Genomic DNA, 20,706 nt, shown 5'->3' with positions numbered 1-20,706 from the left:
AAAACCATTTTTGGCAATAGGATTTATTTTTAAATTAAAAAATATGGCAGGATGTTAAAAAGGTAAATATAGTTGTTTTAAGACATAAGCAGTAAGGTAAATTAGCAAGTAAACTGTAAGTCAGAGAATGTAATGATACATGCAGTTGAACTACCTGTTTTCATTTTTAGGTTATCTTTTAGTAAGAATGGAGTGGTTAGGATAGATGGTTTCTCCTCTCCTGATCAATATGATGATGAAGCGCTGAGTTTATGGACGCATGAAAACTATGAAGATGATGAACTGGACCTAGAAACTTCTAAATACATTCTAGATATCATAGGTGATAAATTTTGTCAGTTAGTAACATCTGAGAAAACAGCCATGTCCTGGGTGAAAAAAGATGGTAAGTCAGTCTCAAGTGCTCTTAAATGTTTTGCAGTTCTACTCAGCTGTTTGTGTTCATTGTGATTTACTCCTTCCTTTTGAGTAGTTCACTTCACTGGACATGGGATTTTCTTAAGCTATTTTGTAAGAGGGTACGTTGGTAAGAGGCAAGGATCATCCTCAGTGGGCCAGCCTATTTCCCCCCGCCCTGTGCTGATGGCTGTGCTGGTCCAGGACTGAGGCCAGGCTGCTGTTGGGTTTGGAGCAGCCTTGGTTCCCAGCTTGGCCTCCAGCTCTCCAGCCAGAGCAGCGAGCTCCAAGCCAAGGCCCACAGCGAGCCAGGTACCGACTGCTGCCAACAATGTGTTTCTGACGTGTCTCCTTCCCAAAACAAAGGAGAATAATGTGACAGCATGGGTCCCACAGAACATGTGCTAACACCGTCACCTCCTCCTCACCAAAGCCACAGTTAGTCTGTCCTTCTGGTCCATAGCAGATGGGCACAGGTTGGAAACAGGCTGATGGCTCCACTAATTCCAAGCAATAGGAGGAGGAGGTGGGGCAGAAAAGCAGAAGTACTTGCCAGGTCTCCAGGACAGACACTCTCTCTCTCTGCTCTTACTGACCTTTAACTGTCCAAACTCACTAGTTAGGCTGCCCTTGAGATTAAACATGTTCCATAGGCAGTCAGGTGAAAAACCCAGCTTTCCTCATTGCATGGGGTAAAAGGATATATTAGAGAAGTTTGTCATACTTGTAGCCCACTCATGTTAAGTAGGAATATTCTTTCTGTATTACTTTCATTTGTGCTTTTTGAATGCTTTAATTTCTTTACAGTGTATCGATAGTAGATTTGATGGAGATGTGTAATGCAACTAAAGGGGTAGATCTTGATGGTCTGTTTATGAAGGATCACTTTCCTCCCCTCGCACCCATTTGCATCTGAGGGGAAAATAATGTTTCACCTATAAAGACTATTCATACTGTGCTTTGCATTTAAATTTCAGTCGTTTTATTCCGTTTATTTTGTATTTCAGCCAAAATTGCATGGAAGAGAGCAGTGAGAGGAGTCCGTGAGATGTGTGATGCATGTGAAGCCACATTATTTAACATTCATTGGGTCTGCCAAAAATGTGGATTTGTGGTCTGCCTAGATTGTTACAAGGCAAAGGAAAGAAAAAGTTCTAGAGGTCAGTTCTTTATGAACTAGAGTATTGTATAGGCTGTTTATTCTCATTTGTTGTAGAGCTGCCGGTCCACCAGTGTAACTGCCTTTCTGTTAAGTGTTAAATTACTGCTTGTGCGTTTCAGTTCTCTTCGCCTCCTTTTTTGCAGGTCAACGTAGAATCAGTCATTCAGAAAGCAACTGCTGTGGGGGCTATTTTAGGTCTTTGTCTCCTTTTCAGCCTTTTTGTGTGGATTGTCTTGAATTGCTTGTGCCTTGCCCCTTGAGGTTAAATCATGTTCTTCGGCTGTGAGTCTGGCTCTCCGTTACACCTCCCTACTTTGTAGTAACTCACTGCTGTTAAGACTTGCCCTGATTTGAGTGATGTTTTTGAGTCTTCCCTTCAGAAGTACATGGTTTGTCATATTGGCTTAGCACTCTGCTTTTTATTATAAAAAGAGAAAGAAAAATACTTCACATAGTATTTAAAATGAGTGTTAGTGGAGGCTTCATGATCCAGCAGCCTACACACGTACTCTGCTTATCCTGTGCTTAAATAGAAATGTCTAGTTTAGACTGGTGAAGTATAACAAGGTTAACTTGCAAACCTATGACTTCTTAGTAACCAAGCTTGTCTGTAACTGAAAGGAGGAATGGCTTGGAACCTTCATCTGATCATTCAGCCCTTGACTGTGACATTGGTGCTCAGACTGCTTGTTGGAAAGGACTGCTTTCCCCTCTGTGGCAGGCATTGTGCCCTGGCATAGTCCTGGAGTCTAACACTGTGCCAGGAGCCAATTCAAGTGTAATGCTGTTTTGAAGAGCATTTCCGTGTTTGTCATAGCAGCATAATGTCACAGATGTGAAATGTTAGTAAAATAAAGTTTGATATTTAGATGGCAAATCTTTGATAAATAAACTCATCCATTTTGTCCTTGGGTGGCAGTGAGAGGCTTCCTACAGTGCAGTTATAGGATGTTCCCAGAGACTTCCATTAAAGCCTGAAGCTTCTAGCAAGCTAATGTCAGTGTTTTCCAAAACCAAGAACAGTTGTTAATGCTTTAAGGCTGGAGGCTGTTTCAGCAGCTTTCAACTGGCTTAAGTCTGTGAGTGCGTGTATGTGTGCATCCATCTGACGTGGCTTGGGATATACGCTGAACATTATTTACCGTAGTGGGAATATGCAGTCAAAGGCTTTTTATAGCGCACGTGTTAACCAGCCAGGAAAATTTTAGTAAAATGTCTTGAAAGTTTAAAAAAGCAGTATGCAGAAGCAGACTTCTTTTTGATTCTCTAACAGGGAAGACTTTCTCCTTACTGCTCATCACGTTGCATGCAAAAGCAGAAGTATGATAGCTTCCCTCTCTGTGGCTTTATTTCTAATGATGCTGTAGGATTCATGTGAACTATCTCTCTTTTGGCAGTCTCTTAAAGTTCAGAACCACCCCCCCATTTCTGTATAATAGCACCTTACATTACACCATTTTTCCTGGAACCGATAGTTGTTTTTACAGTTGCCAAATGTAACAGAGGATACACTGGTTTTTCCCTGCTTCAGCAGGAATGTTAGAGGTTTAAATATTTTTTATTCAGATACTTATCAATGATTTCTCTCATTACTACATGGATGAATGAATACGCATTCATTGTTATCTTCAGACAGTTCATGGCACCATCAAGTGGAATGCCATGTTACGGCGTTTCAGTGATAATATATGTTAAGTAGGTATATGCTGTTTTGGTTTTTTATTTGATTTATGTTTGTGACCAGTCATATGTTTCAATGTTTTAAGAGTTTCAAAACCTACAGGATAGCTAACAAATCTAATACATACCTGAAAAGAACATTTGGTATGCTGCGCATCTATTGCAGTAGAAGAAAATAATGCTTTAAATATGCTAAATGCTTCCTGTAGTGTACTTCTTAGTTTACATTGCTGCAGCTGAGCAAATGAATAAAAAGGTTTGAAGAGTCTCTTAAAAAACTAGCAATTCAGTGGATAGGGGACAAGACTGGGGATTGAGTGAAAAACTGTATTTCTGTTTCTGCCCAAAAATCACATAGCAGATTCGTGACCAGTGGCTTGGCCAGACATTTCTTTCTGTCATTCTTCCTTTGTCTTATCTTTATACTCCATGTTTTTCCGGTAAGGCCATCTTCCTAAAACTTCATAGGAAGCCTCTCTCTCCTACCAGTTAGGCCCTCTCTGCAGCCACAGACAATTTTTAACTGGTACATAGAGACTTGTGCTTTCCTAGTTTGCTTTAATCTGACATGAATCTGTGATGCAAATTCTGTCTCCTTTGTGCCATCATTAACACTGGTGCAGCTGCGTGGTAGGCTAAATCAGAGAATTGATTCAGTTTAAAAGTCCATCTTTCTTGCTTCTTTGGCCCTGTGGTTGAAGACATCCACTTTCAGTTGAGCATGGATTGTGTCAAATTAAATGAACTATACAATAGCAGCCTAATTGAGTCTCTTTCCTGTATTAGAATTCATCAGGGGAATCTCACTGCCTCAGTAGCAACTGTAAAGGACTTCAGCTTACGCTAAATTGGCAATGCAGTAAATGTAGTGAATGGAATATACTTTAAAGCTGAGGTTATTCACAAGCATCTGTGCCACACATGTGGCTATTTCAGATGTCAGTATTGTCAAAACTACTCGTTGTGAAAAGTAGCTCTTGTATGCAAATCTTTGTTATGCAAGGTATAAGGACAGAAGATTTACAGTATGTGTAGAAAACTGTTTCTAACTAAAAACTGAAAAATGTTAGTTTACTAAAGTAAAACAACTGGCAATGCTATTTTGCAGATAAGGAGTTATATGCCTGGATGAAGTGTGTGAAGGGACAGCCTCATGATCACAAACACCTGATGCCAACACAGATTATTCCAGGCTCTGGTAAGACCACCTGCAAACAAGCAGGATGTGTTTTTTCCCAGGCCTTTTCTGTGAAAAAAGGCCAGAGTTGTTTCTTGAAATGCCCCATTTTACATTTAAAAACCTGCAAAATCTGTCAGATCATTGCAGGAAGGCAAGTGACTCTGAGCAGTTACCAGCAAGGGGCGCTGATTGTGAAGAGAGAAGGAGGAGTATGCTGACATATACCTGAAGGGATTTTGGAAATAGGCAGTGAAGAAATTAAGGGTGTTTGTTTGGACTGTTTTGTACCTTTCCAGAGCAGAAGAAAACACCAAGAATGCACTTAATAAATCGGACCTTGGCTGTTAAAAGAAAATCTTAAAATAGTATTGCCAAGGAGCATTATGTGGCAACAGATTTTGCTTTTCACTGTTTTCTGTCCTGCTCACCCACCTACCAAAAAAGAAAGATTCATGTGTGGTTTTTGTTGGACATCTGATTGAACGTCTTAAAACAAAATGCAGTGAAGCAGCTCATGATAAATGAGAAACTAAGAAACAAAAAGAAACTAAACGCAGCTAAATTCAGATTTTTTCTTAAAGCCAAGTAAGTTTTATGAAGAACTGCAGGTAGGTGTAGTTGTTGTTAGTGCAGCTTCACTTGTGATCTCTGGCAGCATTGATGCAGAGAATAGAAAATTCAGATGTGCCCTTAAACTTGTTAAGTAAATTCGCAAGCTATTTTAAGCTGGAAATACAGACCCAGTTGTTTGTTGTGTTGTTTGTTTTTTTTTTAATGGGTTTCTGCATGTTAGTTCAGGAAGAAACGAATGTTGGTTAGACCCCATAATAAATTCAAATTGTAACATTCCCCAGAACAGGTTCCAGACTGAAACTGTTTTAAATTGTGAAGTGAACCACTTACCTGGAAACAGCACAGGGAAGACTGCCTGTCTAACCTCAGTTTTCTTCTTCTGTGCATACCCATTACCAAACAGCCTTAAATTGCATAATCACATACTAATTTCTTTGTCAAGACGTGGCTCACTTCAGTCTGTAGTTTGACAGTTTCATTAAATGAAGCAATGATGCGCCCATTGAACAATGAGGAGTAAATAATGAATGATTGACTTGCTTTGGTGTGCACCATGCAATAGGAATGCAGAGTGAAGGTTAGATTATTCAGAAGAGTAGTGTGCAGTTATTTAATGAAAGACTTTTTCTGTTTCTGCACAAGCTTTAAGGTAAACTAGACAGTCTGTTTATAATATTTTTGAGTGTTAAATTTAGCAATTCTACAAGTTTGTATTGTAAAAAGGTTTAAAGATGGCATTTTGGCATCATGGTGTGTGTACTGTAAAGAGGGTGACAAAATGACTTGAGAGCTGCTGATGGTTTTCTTCTTTTTTTCTAGTTTTGACAGATCTTTTGGATGCTATGCACAATATTAGAGAAAAATTTGAAATCAAATCTCATTGTCAGTGTACCAGCAAGCAGAGCACACAAGCTGGCAAGCTTCCTGCGATGAATGGTGTGTCTCAGGTGAGTCTAAAATATGTGTATACATTGCAGTTCATTCATGTGTTCTGATTCTTGTGGATTTTTGGTTTTGAGCGATAGAAATTGTATTTTAATTTGCATATATGATGGTTAAATACTAGCACCTTGTCTTTGACATATGTTAAGGGAAAGTTACATATTTAAAAATAAATTTGTTCCTTACAGGTTTTGCAGAATGTCCTTAACCACAGTAATAAAATTTCTCTGTGCATGCCTGAGTCTCAACAGCTGAATACTCCTCAAAAGTCCGAGACAAATGGCAATACAAGTCCAAGGAGTGATGTAAGCACAGACAGCAAGTTAACACCACCTGAATCGCAGTCACCACTGCATTGGTTAGCTGATCTTGCAGAGCAGAAAGCCAGAGAAGAAAAGAAAGGTATATGTTTGAAACTCTCATGTCATATATCCATGACTTTAGGGGCACCAGTGATAGATAGATAATTGAATTAGGAAAAAAATCACAGTTTTCTGTTCAACAGTAGAAGACATGATGTTCTTTTCTCCCTTAATTTTAATCTTGAAACTGCAATGCCTTCTGCTGGTGGTGTCAGAGTCTTCTTAAACACAAGAACCACTGTTGGAATGCATGTGTGATGTGGCAGTATTTCCAGCCACAGCGTCTCTCATTTGTGACAGATACTCAGCTGCATGTCTGAAATGCTGAGGGTGGCCTTTTCAGGGTCTCACTGTTTCACTGTATTTTAAAGGATCTAGTTCATCTTCTGGTGTGTTTTCAGGTGAATGAAGTGCTAGTGCTACAGTATATTACCACCACCACTGTAATATACAGGATACCGGTGGTGTTCCTATGCCTGCATGGTAATACAACAGTGTAAACTTAAAATGATAATTTTTGTTTTAGAGAACAAAGAATGTCCTTCTGGAAAACATTCAAAGGAAGAGAAAGACCAGGATAATTTGGAGTCCCAAAATTGTAAAAGCTCTCCTCCTGCATCCCAGAACAATGAGCAGGGCTCAACGTTACGGGATTTATTAACTACAACAGCAGGCAAACTGCGTCTGGGTTCTACAGATGCTGGTATTGCTTTTGCTCCGGTTTACTCTACAGGAACAGCGGTAAGTGTTGACAAGATGCATGGATTTTATATCAGGATTTGCAAGCCTCTATGATTTATTTTTGTACATTGTAGTTAAAATAGCCTGATAGCGGTATTGCTTTAAAAGCTCATTTATAATTAAAATGTCGTGTGTGCTTATGCACACACTTGTATTAATATTTATATTTGTTATATATAGTGATAATGGATTTATACAATATCTGTGAAGTTAGGTAAAGCCTTAACATGAAAAAAAAAAGAAGATTCCTATATATTGAGCTTTGTAATGACTGTATATTTCTAACTTTTTCTGTGTAAGAACGCATACAGTTTTCTACAAAGGAAGTAGATAACTGCAGGCTTCTAATTGGTAATGAAATGTTTTCATTCTACTGCCAAAGGAATTGCATGAACTTTATTTGTTTTTACATTGTTTAATCATACATTTGTTTGCTATGATAGAGTGGCAAGAGTGGAAGGACTATGCCAAACATTCTTGATGACATAATTGCTTCAGTAGTAGAAAACAAGATTCCACCAAATAGAGCACCAAAGATAAATGTAAAATCTGAAATAAAAGATGAGCCAAAGGATGATAAAAAATGTATTCAGGATGACTGCAGTAAACGGTACAGTGACATTCAGTATTCATGGATCTGTGATAAGCATGTTTTGTGGCTCAGAGACCATAAAAACAGCAACAACTGGAAGCTCTTCAAAGAGTGCTGGAAACAAGGAAGGGTAGGTATTGAGTCATTTGGTCTATAAAGTGACTTCAGTATAAACTCTGGGAGAGCTGTGTTTAAAGGACAAATTTGCCTACCTCCATGTTTGAAAAAGTATTGTTAGGGTTGGGCAAAGGCTTGTCAGGTGTAACCAATATATGGACCTTGTGTAGTTTTAAGCTTCAGTTAACTGCTAATAATGAGTGAAAAATTGCTGTTACAGAGATTGAAAATGCAAAAATGCGTGTATGACATCATGGGTATGGTTGCTTTTGGAGGAAGTGTTAACAGCTCAGCAGGGCCAGGGTCTTCAGTGTGTGTTTCAGCTGTATTTGTCTTCCAGGTTAGCTGAAGGATAAGTATTGATTTTTAAACTTTATTTAATTTTTACAGCCTGTTCTAGTGTCCGGTATGCATAAGAAAATGAACTTCAGCCTGTGGAAAGCTGAGTCCATTAGTCTAGATTTTGGAAACCAGCAAGCTGATATCTTGAATTGCAAAGACAGTATTATTTCAAACACCAACGTCAAGGAGTTCTGGGATGGTTTTGAAGATGTTTCAAGTACGTTACTTTAAATGTATTATTCAATTGATTATGAACAGTGTTAGAAATAGTTAAAAACATTCTTTGTGGATCTGGAGGCTTTGAAGAAACTTTTAAAAAGTTCTAAAGAAGATTTGAAGAGAAAGATCTAGGTAATCTGTTTCCAGAGAACATGATGGAAACTTCGGGTTTGTTCCTTTGCAGAAGTGGAAGATGGATTAATATACTAGTTAGGTCCGACTAAAATGTCATTGTTCCTTGAGCAGTTGAGCTTGTTTTGTATCATTCTCAAGTCTCAAAATTAATTATCTCACATTTTATGGAGAACTTCACAGACAGGTTCAGAATTCTATTACATGTTTTAAAGTGAAGCACCTACAAGTGTATTAGTTTCGAGTAATTTCTATGTTGCTTGCAGAACGGCAGAAAATAAAAAATGGGGAGACAGCTCTACTAAAACTGAAAGATTGGCCTTCTGGTGAAGATTTCAAGGCGATGATGCCAGCAAGGTATTTGAGTTTAATATTAGATACTCTTAAATCAATCTCCATGTTGGTTTTTTTCCCTCTATGTAATGACACAAATTCAGTTACGTTCTTCTTCCTTTCCTCCTCCAGATATGAGGACTTACTAAAAAGTTTACCCTTGCCTGAATATTGTAGTCCAGAAGGAAAACTAAACTTGGCTTCTCATCTGCCAGGATTTTTTGTCCGTCCAGATTTGGGACCCAGACTATGCAGTGCATATGGTGAGTATGGCCTAGAATTGTAGCAGTTACCTCTTCCCTGAAAAGTGTAGAATGTTACTAGGCTTGATAGAAAGCTGGGCTTACTTGGAGATAATAATTCATTGACAGTAGGAGAAATATGAGTGACTTGCATATTAACCGTACATGCACCTCAGGCGTGAGAGTTTTATTTGTTTCTACATTTCTTTTTACCTTTTCTTGTGCTGTTACTGTCTTCTGAAGCATATGAATTGTTAGCTACTTTTACACAAGACAGATCCTGTCTTTAATAATGCTGTATGGCAAAATACTTCCTGAAGTGCTACTGTATTCATAATTCTGGTCATACGTAAATCTCAGTGTATTTTTCATAATTTGCATTTGCATGGTGTGCCATACACTCAGAAACCTGTTTAGAAAAGATTGTTTCTCTCAGACCTTTTCCAGCTGCTTCTTTTCCAAACACATTTGTTCAGTTCTGTTGCACAAATTGTTGCAATAGGACAATAAATTAGTTGTAATTTATGATGTGATGGCTTTGGTTTAAAAAGTTCTCCAGATGTCCTTTAAATAAACATATTAACAATAGTGATCAAGGCATGGGTCTCGAGAACTGACTCATTGGTGACACTTGCATGTAATACTGCTGCAAGACTTAAGGTTCTGAAATGTCCTTTTGACTTAAGTGTGTATGTTTTCACCTATTAGAACTGAAATTAATTTTCCTCTTTGCTTGAGGATCTCTTCTCATTAAGAGCTCTGATGCAGCCAGGCATAGAAGTGACAAATTTGAATTGATTCAGTGACCATGTGTATTCACTGTACTTACATTCTGCCCCGAACAACTTGAAAGGCTGGGAAGGAGCGCAGTCATCAGGGAATGTTCACTGACTGTTCTAATGAAATGTGCTTTGTTCTGACACAACTGCTACGTAGGGACAGTTAACCTGGGCCAAGAGATATCTCAAGGTCTCTGCTAAAAATAGCAAGTGAAACAGAAGCATGTTTATATATTTCAGTATTTTCACGTTAAAGCCTGCCTGTACATAAGATGCTTTTCTGTGATGTTAATGTACTTTCAGAAATCTCTTGCTGTTGCATATTTCTATTTGAAGGTGAATATACAATATAACAAATCTTAATTTTACCCTGTTTACCCTGTTACATAGGTGTGGCTGCTACTAAAGACCATGATATAGGAACCACAAATCTGCATATTGAAGTTTCTGATGTCGTGAACATCCTTGTTTATGTTGGCATAGCAAAAGGAAATGGAGTACTTTCCAAATCAGGTAAACGCACACTTTGTAAGAGATGTAGGTGGACTGGATGATCTGCCACTTTTAAAATTGATGCTGTTCTTCTGAAGTAGATGAAAGATATGTCCATAAGTACTTTCTTAAACCTGGAAGTTTCTTTCTTTCAAGAATTTGCACACATACTAATTCTTCCTAAAATACACTGCAGTTCATGAATTATGATATGGCATGTCAAACTCCTTTCACTTTTTTTTTGCCATTACCTATAATTGATGTACCATTCCTGTGCTAGTACTGGCAGAGCTAATGAAAGTGCAGGATGAAGAATTTTCTCTGGAAGCTGTGGTAGTTCTAACAGTTATGTCAGGATGATGTATTTGCCAGAGCTTGTGTTTATTCTGCTCCCTCTGGATGCGCTGTGTTTGCTCTGTTGGATTTGGACTGTAATGTAATTTTTCAGCACCAGAGAGCTGAAATTGGTATATGTTGCTTGTCTGTATGAGGTTTATTGCTTATGTGAAACAGTCTTCAAATCATTGAAATAGTTTTGTTTCTCTCCCCTTACTCTTTCATCCTCTGATTCCATTATCAGCAAATGTAGATTTTGGGTGTGACTTAATACAGCTGCAGTAAGGTTTGCTGTCTTTAATTTGCGTTATTTTCAATTGTGTGTGCACTGAGTTAATTGCAGCCAAACTTGAGCATACTGGGAGAGCTCTAGCTTCTTGACTAGCTGCTGCAGAGCAGTCTGTAAAATGCTGCATTTGCTGACTGCAGGAAAATGCCTTTTTCATCTGTAATTTTTTGGTGCCAGCCCTGCTTGTTTATTTCAGGTGGGAAAAATGTGTTTATCAAATTCCAAAGATGTAAAAAAGTTACCTTAAAAATATTTTTTAATTGGTTTTCATTTTCTGTACAAACACCAAACAGAAAGGTTACCTGGGGGCTTCTGTTGTATTCAGCAAACTTTGATCTGCTCAATCTCACATAAGGAATTTGAAAAGAAGGTGTTTAGTTCAAGTTTTTTTGCTCTATCTCACTTAAACAAACCAAAACTTTTTTGTTGAATTTTAGGAGTTTTGAAGAAGTTGGAAGAGGAAGATTTGGATGACCTTTTAAGGAAGCGGTTGAAAGATTCAAGTGAATTACCTGGTGCTTTATGGCACATTTATGCTGGCAAAGATGCTGACAAGATAAGGGAGTTCCTGCAAAAGGTTGGATTCATAATACATATTTTCTAAGTATAATCCACGTAGCTGGTAAATCAAAGAGGGCTGGCAAAAACTACAAACCCCTGTGCTTAGGGAAAGGAGGAAAGGAAGCAAAATGCTTTCTAGCACTTAAGTTATAATTGACCTGCCACATCATCAACAAATAGATGGTATAACATGGTACATATTTGCTTCTCAAGAGTTACAGGTAGCCTGCAAACTCTGGAGGCTCAGGAGATCAAAGAACATGCCTTGGCTCATAGTGAAGGTGGAAACAGTGGGGGATAATGCATCCAAGAGCAGCACACTTGTTCAACATTAGCTACAGTGCAGATCTTCCTTTGGCATTCTTCCTTAGAAAGACAGCAGAACCTTTCAAGTCATTACCATGTAGGATGAATATCTATTGATGGCATTAAATTTAGAGATACCATCATAGAAGCTGTTTTCTGTGTCCTGTCTTCAGCATGCTTTCATGTTCTAGAAGGCAGTCCTGATGAACCAGAGAAATACCAAACTATCACTGGTCGCACAAGGAAAAGAAGTCTTCACTGTCTTCTGCTGTGGGAAAAAAAATCCGATACATTTTAATGGGCTAGACCAAAGGGGTCTATAAACAAGCCAGAGGCCAAAGGTCTTTACTGTGAGCAGGAAGAGCCTGAGAAATTTAGCACTAAAAATTCTCTTGGACAGTGAGGCACTGTTTCAGTCCCAGAGCAGCCGTCCTCTGGTGACTGAAACATTTCTCTTTGGCAAGCTGAACTGCGGGGAGAATTGAGCATTAGTAAATAAAATAAAGCTAATTCCAGGAGGTGATGAATTACACAGCAAGACTTTTCTGTTCATTCACAAAGTACATGCTCATAAAGTAGATGGTGGCTCTTCCCTCCCCCCCCCCCTTCCTTTGGAAAAGAGTTGTGAACAAAATCACAAATGCAAAGGAATAGGTGGACAGAAGGGTATTATTCAGAGTTTCTTCTTTCAGAGCAATTAAGGGATTCTGTGGAACTCTGAGAGCAGCAGGTTCAAAGCCAAAGCACTTAAGATGCTATGTAAAACAAAGTTTGTCATTTGCTGCTACTGCCTCGTATTTGTGGTGTGGTATTTTTGAAATAGTGAATTGGAGATTAGTTGATGACTAGACCTTTGAACCACTTCACCTGCTGATAAGAGAAAATCTCAGTATCTTACTAGTACAGAAGAAGGGTGATAACACAAGAACAGTTTCAAGCTCTGCATCATATTAAGTATATTTAATATAAATATGAATAAAAATACAAGATAATTGGCCCGAGTCATGACAGGTGGATTAGTGATGTGTTTTTTTTATCTTTAGTCACTATGACTGGCAGTTAGCCATAGATTAAGGGTAATATTTGTTCCTCTGTGGTTAACTTGATGACAAATGGTTGTTGCAGTTAAGTCTACTGCTGTCAGCAAGTTGGTTGTGTTTTTGTTTTTTTTTAATGTCCATTATCTTTTTATGGATTCCTTGACAGGATGGTAGGAAAATAGCTTCTTGTCGCAGAGTGGTTGAGATTGGAAGGGGACCTCTTGAAGTCCTTTTAGTCCAACCCCATTCTCAAGCAGAGTTGCCCAGCACCATATGACCCTTAGTTCTATCTGCTGTTTTGTTGTTTTCTTTTCCTGAGCTGGTGTTGTGTGTCGGTGTCAAAACTGAAGGTTGTGAGCTTGAGGAATTGGCAGCATAGGAACTCTTGAGGTCAGATTTTTCTTTTCTTTATGAAAGAAGTCACACAAAGCATGTTGGTTATTAATAGGTTGTTCTGCCAAGTTCTTCAAAATTTTGCACTTTGGAATGGGAGTCCTGTCGATGTCTTCAGCTCAGTGGGACTTCCCAGTTCCTTTTGAGGTTCCTTTGAATCCCTAACTAAAGTCTCATTTAGGTATTGGGAACACAGTAGTGTTGCTTCATTAAGTTAGGTATGCTTACAACTCAGCAGCAAAAAGTTCACCTTCTTTTGAAAGTGACTTGGGATCTTTTATCTTCTCCCAGATAGCAAAAGAGCAAGGCCTGGACCTTTTACCAGAGCATGATCCAATACGTGATCAGAGTTGGTATGTGAACAAAAAACTTCGCCAAAGACTTCTTGAAGAATACGGTGTGAAAACTTGTACGGTTATTCAGTTTCTTGGTGATGCTATTATTCTACCAGCAGGAGCACTGCATCAGGTAACATACATTTGTTTAAAGACACAGGATTAAATAACCATAAATACAATAAAATAACTTTTTTCAAGGACATAACTACACCTGTACTGAAATTAGGATTTGTTTTTTTTTTCTTACTGGTAAGTGTATAGGTATTTATAATAAGGTACATCTGTTTGCATAGATGACCAGCCAGTACTAACATAGAGCAACTTGAGTGCTTGGAATTGTATTGTTCCTTTTTTCCTTTAAAATGAAAAATGAGCACACTATTACTCATCACTATTTTCTGCATTTCATTAGCAGATTTCTAAATAAATTGATGTCGTTATGGCAAAGTCAGGTTAGTATTTTTAATTTTTTTTTAATTCTAAACTGAAAGTTACCCTAAACACAAGGGGAAGCAGGGAGAGCAACCCAAGCAGATAAAAATACCTGGATGTCATTGTTTCTGTCTTCATCCATAGGAGAATTGTAGAAACAGTTTTGAGTGTAACAAGACATTTCTGTAACAGGATTTGGAGGTTGTTTTCCCAGTCTACATTAAGTTACTTTTTACACAAAAGATACATCAATCGCCAGGAGTCATCGCTGACCCTTCAGCAGCTTTCCTCACCATCAGAAAGTGCGATACCACCTTTGCAGCAGCCGGGAGGGTTTAATTCTTAGTTATGTAAGAAGAAGTACTGCCAGTAGGGCAGTTCTCAAAAAACAGTATGAATATGTGGCAAGCTTCATCCTCTCCTAGCACAAAGGGTTTGTTTGCTTCATTTTGTTTGGTGTTTGGTTTTTTTAAATCTATTTTTTACTCGTAGTCTGCAGACTGCTTGGTGAAAAGAGGAAAAAAAAATACAGTTGCTCAGGTATGATTTGGGAGCACTTCTAGATTGATTTCTTTCTTCACTCCATGAACCTTTCCCTGTTTCAACAGGAAATAGAGCCTGCTTTCTTGCTGTCTTGCCAGCTGTCAAGCACCTCTAATTAGGTAGCTGACTATCAAGGAATGAGGAGTATCCTCACCCTGTAGTAGGAGTTGTAAACCATCTTGCTGTTAAAGATTTATCACTGATCTCCACCTCGGTTCAAGGAAGGCCAGGCCTTTCTGAAGAAGATGCTGTTTGGTTTCTGATCTGCAGATAGGCTTCCATCCGCTGCCTTTTCTGGGCAGAGAGGAAGCAATGGCTTATCATGTCACTGTGACCAGAGCAGTGGGGTTTTCTCTGGGAAAAAAATGTCAAGAGTTGTAGTAATGACACGTCCCTCACTGTCTGCTGGCTATGTCAGTTGCTGGGGCATTGAAAGCAACGGATACCTTAGAAGACTAGCCTTCTTTGTCATTGCAGTGAGTCTTTAGATGGTTTCACATGGTCATATGTTAACCCTGGGTGATCTGTTTGGAGTTGTTTTCTGGCAAAAGGAAGAAAAAAAATCCAAAAAAAAACCCCAAAACAACCCAGGTGACCAGATCTTGGTTTGTTGTAGATTGCCTTTCCCTCTACCATGTCTCCAGGTCCTGACATGGCTTCACAAAGGACGTCTGGCATTGATGTTATTCTTGGCTCTTTTTAGGCTAGATCAGTTAGGGCGCCCAGAGTCATGTGTTGCATCCTCCAGCAGCCTTACTCTGTTCTCTTGAAACCCTGGAGATATCCCAGATACAAGAGTGAAAAAGGAGCCCACAGAAAGTAACAAACATACTGGGAAATTTGTTTTGTGTAGCATGTGGCATATAAAGGTATAAAGAAGGTAAAACATGAAGTAGGAAGACTGTTCCAGGCTTCCCTGCAGTTTGTAGGTTTAAGGACCAAAAATAAGACCACTCCTATCTTTATCTCTTTGGCTTTAAACTCCAGATTGCATTTGAAGTGGTAATGCTCTAGCTTCTGGCACCAAGGGGATAATAACATGGTGGTTTTAAACCTTAGTGGGTGAAGCTGAGAACCTTTTCATCTTCAGTAAGAAGTTCCTGTGAATCTGCCACGTAGGAGGAAATGAAAGCATCGTGTTCTTTCATGTACTTGTATAGTACTCTCTATATAGAGATGCATAAATACTGACCTTAAGGATCAGCACCGACACTTCGTATATACAAAGCACATTTAAACACTTAAAAATAAGTCTGCACAAGAATGCATTCCAGATTAAGTTTACATGTAAAGTGTTTCAGATTTACATGCACATCATGAATATTTAATAATCAAAATTGGATGGGAGTTGATACTAAATTTGGTGATAAAATAATATTTTTATTTTTACTTGCTTGTTGTTAATGTTGTGGAGCAGAGAAAATTAGGCTGAGGGATGGAATTAGGGAGCCCAGCAGCCTGTGGTCACTGCATACTGAAGCTCAGACACTTCCGTCCTGGAGCCAGTTAGGATTGTCACACTGCTGCTTCTGAAGTTCTGGTCTAGAATTTTATTGCTCTCACATGGAGGAGATTGCGTGTATTTCGTGTGTGTGTATATATATATATACACATATATATATACACACTTTTTTTTCCCCTCGGCTTCTATGGATTCATGCCTTTTAAAGTACCTTGTTCTTAGTATTCTATGGTAGCATAAAGCATTCCTCTTGCTTCCCAGGTTTCCCCTTTTTCCCTGTGTACTTCCAAACAGCAGTTACATCCCCCTTGTGATCATTTCAACAGGCAAACTGTTCCAGTGGTGGGGTGGGAGGAGAGCCTCTCCTGTGAGCTGTGATGGTCAGAGTAGCCTTGTCAGTACCTTTTGTGGAAAGAATTGCTCTCAGAAATAGATATTGGACTGGTCTCCTCTGCAGATGCTTCCCTGAATGTACTGTGCCTGGTGCACTGTAAGATTTTCTCTTCTTTCTAGTTGGCTGTACAAGTAGGGGAGCTTAGCTTTGCGTCTGGGCCTTGTTTCCTCTTTGGCGCTTGTAACAGCAAACCCTTAGCTCTGCTTGGAAACTTCCCCAGCTAAAAAAAGGGGTTTTCTTACTGTTACTCTGGGGTTTTCTTACTGTTACTCTGAGCTATTTGCCCTTTCTCCTGCTCCACACTGGGTCATCCCCTATCATAGTTGTCCTCTAGGGATGCCCGTTCTGATTTTAATTTGGTGGCTCCAAATTTACAAAGTATTTTAGTGATAAATTAAAAGCTAGAGATACTTGAGTTGGTGATTCAAATGTGTTGTTAAGGCTACATGCAAAACCTGTTCATAGTAGAACAGGTTATTACAATGTTGTAGTGGCATTATCTTGACTGAACAGGAGGATTATATGTTGTAAAATAACATGCTGGAGGTAATGCAACATCCTGGTGATGTGATAAGGATGTAGGATAAAGGTCTGGGTGTTGCACATGCAGAGCTGCTGGGCTGAGCGTGGTCCCAGAGCTAAGCCATGCAGGAAATGGCTGATCTCAGTGTGTAAGGACAGGAGGGAATGGCTGTGCAGTGAGGAGGTGCAGCCACAAGGACGGATGTCCCTTTCCTCCCTGCCCACTCACCTTTCCCTGTCCTGGCCCAGGTTTGAATCTGTTCAGCTCTCCACCGATCTCCTCTGCCCTGCTGGAACACCTCTGTGTGGCATGGGCTGGGGAGAAGCTGTTACCTCTGTTCAGCTGGAACCGGCACAGTCGTGGGAGTGCTGTAATCCTCACCCTGCAAACCTCAGGGGAATCATTGCTGAACATACTAATTTGTGTGTGTCATTGTATCAGCTTGTATTATAACTATTATAAATAGAACTGCCTGCGGGCTGTCAGCTCGGCATTCCCATGTTAAGTACCAGACCGGCTGGGTAAAATCTGTCTTCCCTGCAAAGACTTGCACACTGATAAGACGGGCCCTGGAAGGGAAGGAGGTTTAACGCACAGCAGAATGAAAGAGGGCAGCAAATATTGCCCACTCTGCAGTGGGGGTGGGAATTGGTAAAACCTTGTCTCAGGAGAAAGTGAAAGAGTGGTGAGGGATTTGCTGGGGGTGGAAAGGAAGACTAGGGCTGGTGGAGACTTGAAGCATGCAAGAAGCCTGAGGGGGAGCAGTGGGCTGGAGCTGGCTGCTGCACAGGGCAGGGGTGTCTCAGCCAAGCTCTAGGAAATCCCCCGAGTGCTGGCGGGAGTTGAGCGCTGGCACTTCTGCAGCTGTTCCCTTGCACCTGGCTTCCTGCCTTTTGCAGGTTGTGTGACACCAACAAACCCTCTTCCTCTCAGGAAGCATTTCTGTTGTGATTGATTTACAGCGGGGAAAGGCCCTGCTTTGTCCTTGGTGACTGCAAGGCTGCAGAAATTCCATACGCAACACTTGTGTTGAGCTAGGGATTACCTCTGGGGTATCACCTGTAATGGGGCAGGTTACCTTGTAAATGCAGACTCAGACAGTGTTTTTGAAGAGGAAAGTGTGTTTCAAATGAAGTGCTGTGTCCTCAGCTGTGTAGATCCCAAAGGTTTTCTGAAGGTCAGGTATCACAATAGAAATTCTTGAGTACGCACTAAAAACTAGCATTTGCTAGGCTCGAGTTTAAAATAGGCAGATCTTCATCAGTGCTGAGCAGGGTGGGACTGTGTATTTGCCGGCGTGGCAGGGGCTCTCCAGCCTCTGTAAGAGGCAGAGTCATTGTTGCGCAAGTTCATGAGCAGTTGTTAGAATTTGGGGAGATAAGGTTTTTGACGTGTAATTTGTAAGTGTTCAGGGATGAAAACCTGATGCTGTACATTTCTGAAGAGGACAAACAGGAGTTGGTAGTGAGGTCACAACCAGGAAATAGCGTTTTCTTTCCCCTGTCCTCCAGGTATGACCTGTGTGGCAGGAGGCGGTGTCCATTTCTCTCAGTAGTTGCCTCTTACCAGTAAGAAAGTGTGCTTATAGAAAACAGAACCTGCTCCTTCCCCCTTTCTGAACCTGCCCTTTGTTCAAATACTTTAATTTCCAATGGCAATTCCTTCTCAGCAGACATGGCAGTTGTGCCTGGTGGAGTGTAGGCTTTCAGCATGCCTCCGTGGCCTGAGGAGCTAGGTCCTGCAGGGCAAGGCTGCTGTGGAGTCGGTCTGTGCAGTGTTTTGGGCATGGGTGTGCAGCAGTAGTACATGGCAGCAGTGCCTGTGCAGCTGGTAAAGGGTGAAATACAACACATCAGAGTATGTCGAATGAATGTCGGAGCTGACTACAGGAAGAAGTGCCGAAGCACAGGCAGATGTGCGTTGTTCAAAGTGTACCTTTTGCCAGAAACTAGCTTATCTAACATGAATGCACTTAACTGCTCTTTACATAAGATGTATAGAGACGCCCTTCAGTCTGATAAGCCTGTGGTTTAAGAGATCTCAAGGCCCACTGTTATCCTGGGTATCTCTGCCAAAGAATAACTCCAAAGTACTAATTATCAGTCTCCTCTTGTTATTTTGGATAGGTGCAAAATTTTCACAGCTGCGTTCAAGTAACTGAAGACTTTGTGTCTCCAGAACATCTTGTACAGTCCTTTCACTTAACGCAGGAGCTGAGGCTGTCAAAGGAAGAAATCAATTACGATGATAAACTGCAGGTAGGAAATGAATTCTGCTCTGGAAGCTGTTGCGAATGCAGGGCATGCTCAGGCTTGTTGAAATGCAGAGCAGTGCATGGAGCTACTTCCTTGCTGCTGTTCACACAGAATAACAATGAGCAGCAGCACGAATGCTGGGGTGTAAATGACTCTCCCCTTGAGCTGCTTGTTTTATTTATGCTATATTATGTTTTGAAATGTGTAAGAAGGTGTTTCCTTTAGCACTGGCTTGATGTAGCCTTCCTGTTTTTTTCCATCCGCTATGATTAGGGCTCAGTCCTGAATGTAGTCACTTTGCAGTGTTTCTTCATGGAAGGCCTTACTAAAATCTCTCCAATGTTCTTGCAGGTTAAAAATATCTTGTATCATGCAGTTAAGGAAATGGTGAGAGCTTTGAAGATTCATGAAGGTGAACTGGAAGACATGGATGAAAACTGAGCGCATTCTGCTTTTTTGTGGTAACATCAGCTGGAGATTATTTTCTCTAATAGGTGAACAGTATGCACACTAATTTAAGCTTCATAAACCATCAGTGCCAAGAAAAAATAGTCATCATATTTACTTGTTACTGACACTGCAACGGTAGAGCTTCATATCACAGCCACTGTGATTACATGTTAGACTTGCAAACGATTCAGCAGCATTCTGCTGTCCTGTATTATAATGTACATGAAGTTTGTGAAATGTTAAAGATCTAAGATGATGTATTTATTTTTGGAAAAAAACCCACAAAATTCTATGCTATATTGTTGATCAAATGTAAATGTGACTTGTACAGTTTGCTAAAATAATTCAGATATTTTTCACTACATTGAGACAGTTACTGTGAGAGTAGGACACAAACACCAGCTATTGCCTGCATTTGGGATCTTGCTGAGTCCGCACAGCAGTCATGTCATAATCTGAAAATTACTGCCAAATAATTGTAAACTTTGTAAAATATAAAGTATATAAAGTAGATATTAAATACAAACACTTCAGTATTTTATTGAAGCTATTCAGTGTACAATTAAACATTTTCAAAAGGTGTAATTTATTTAAAAAATTGTCTCATTTTGGTAAAATTTATGTGAACTTTTAAAGCTAAATATTAAACTTAATATGCTATGTAAATATATACATATATACATTCAATGATGTATTTTTTTAAAACATTGGCTTGCTTTAATTTGTTAAAAGTGCAAGTGTTACACATGCTTTGTACATTGAAGTTGAAAGGGGGTTTTACATTTTCCATTAAAATGACTTTATCAGACCTTGTCTCTTAGTACTCGTTCTTTACGTTTGTGGCCAGCGTGTGACAGCGTGAGTCGCTCGCTCCCAGTGCCTCATCTCCCGTGGGAACGCTCGCAGTGTGCTGCCCTGGTTCTGTGCACCGCGCTGCCCTCTCCGGGTTTGAGGCGAAACTGCAGGGGGAAGTGGTGAGCACTGCTCGTCACTGAGCCAGAGCACCTCTCCGTGAGGATAAGACAATTGAAACGTCCTTTACGTTCTGCCTTTAATAATTCAGTGTTTACTTCGTGTGAAGAGGGGAAGGAGTTTCCATA

At 39.9% G+C, this 20,706-nt stretch overlaps 1 protein-coding gene across 5 annotated transcripts in view; it reads left to right on the top strand.

The window, feature by feature from the left end:
- The window catches only part of JMJD1C (jumonji domain containing 1C), a 164,634-nt gene extending 144,222 nt beyond the window's left edge, over nt 1-20,412 (top strand). For all 5 annotated transcript variants that reach the window (XM_057421586.1, XM_057421583.1, XM_057421587.1 and 2 more), the window contains 15 exons: nt 171-385; nt 1,404-1,556; nt 4,347-4,436; nt 5,811-5,938; nt 6,122-6,335; nt 6,822-7,036; nt 7,480-7,758; nt 8,136-8,304; nt 8,705-8,795; nt 8,904-9,034; nt 10,183-10,305; nt 11,347-11,486; nt 13,501-13,677; nt 19,028-19,159; nt 19,508-20,412. In XM_057421586.1, the coding sequence (XP_057277569.1) occupies nt 171-385; nt 1,404-1,556; nt 4,347-4,436; nt 5,811-5,938; nt 6,122-6,335; nt 6,822-7,036; nt 7,480-7,758; nt 8,136-8,304; nt 8,705-8,795; nt 8,904-9,034; nt 10,183-10,305; nt 11,347-11,486; nt 13,501-13,677; nt 19,028-19,159; nt 19,508-19,597 (2,347 nt within the window). In that variant the 3' untranslated portion in view covers nt 19,598-20,412. The remainder of the gene's footprint in view (nt 1-170; nt 386-1,403; nt 1,557-4,346; nt 4,437-5,810; nt 5,939-6,121; nt 6,336-6,821; nt 7,037-7,479; nt 7,759-8,135; nt 8,305-8,704; nt 8,796-8,903; nt 9,035-10,182; nt 10,306-11,346; nt 11,487-13,500; nt 13,678-19,027; nt 19,160-19,507) is intronic.
- Nucleotides 20,413-20,706: the final 294 nt, after the last annotated feature.

The sequence above is a fragment of the Pezoporus wallicus genome, unplaced genomic scaffold, assembly GCF_028554395.1.
Source record: "Pezoporus wallicus isolate ANWC-B61680 ecotype Strahan unplaced genomic scaffold, APGP_CSIRO_Pwel_v1 contig_4816, whole genome shotgun sequence".
Taxonomy (NCBI): Eukaryota; Metazoa; Chordata; class Aves; order Psittaciformes; family Psittacidae; genus Pezoporus; species Pezoporus wallicus.
This window is presented reverse-complemented; position numbering and strand designations above follow the sequence as displayed.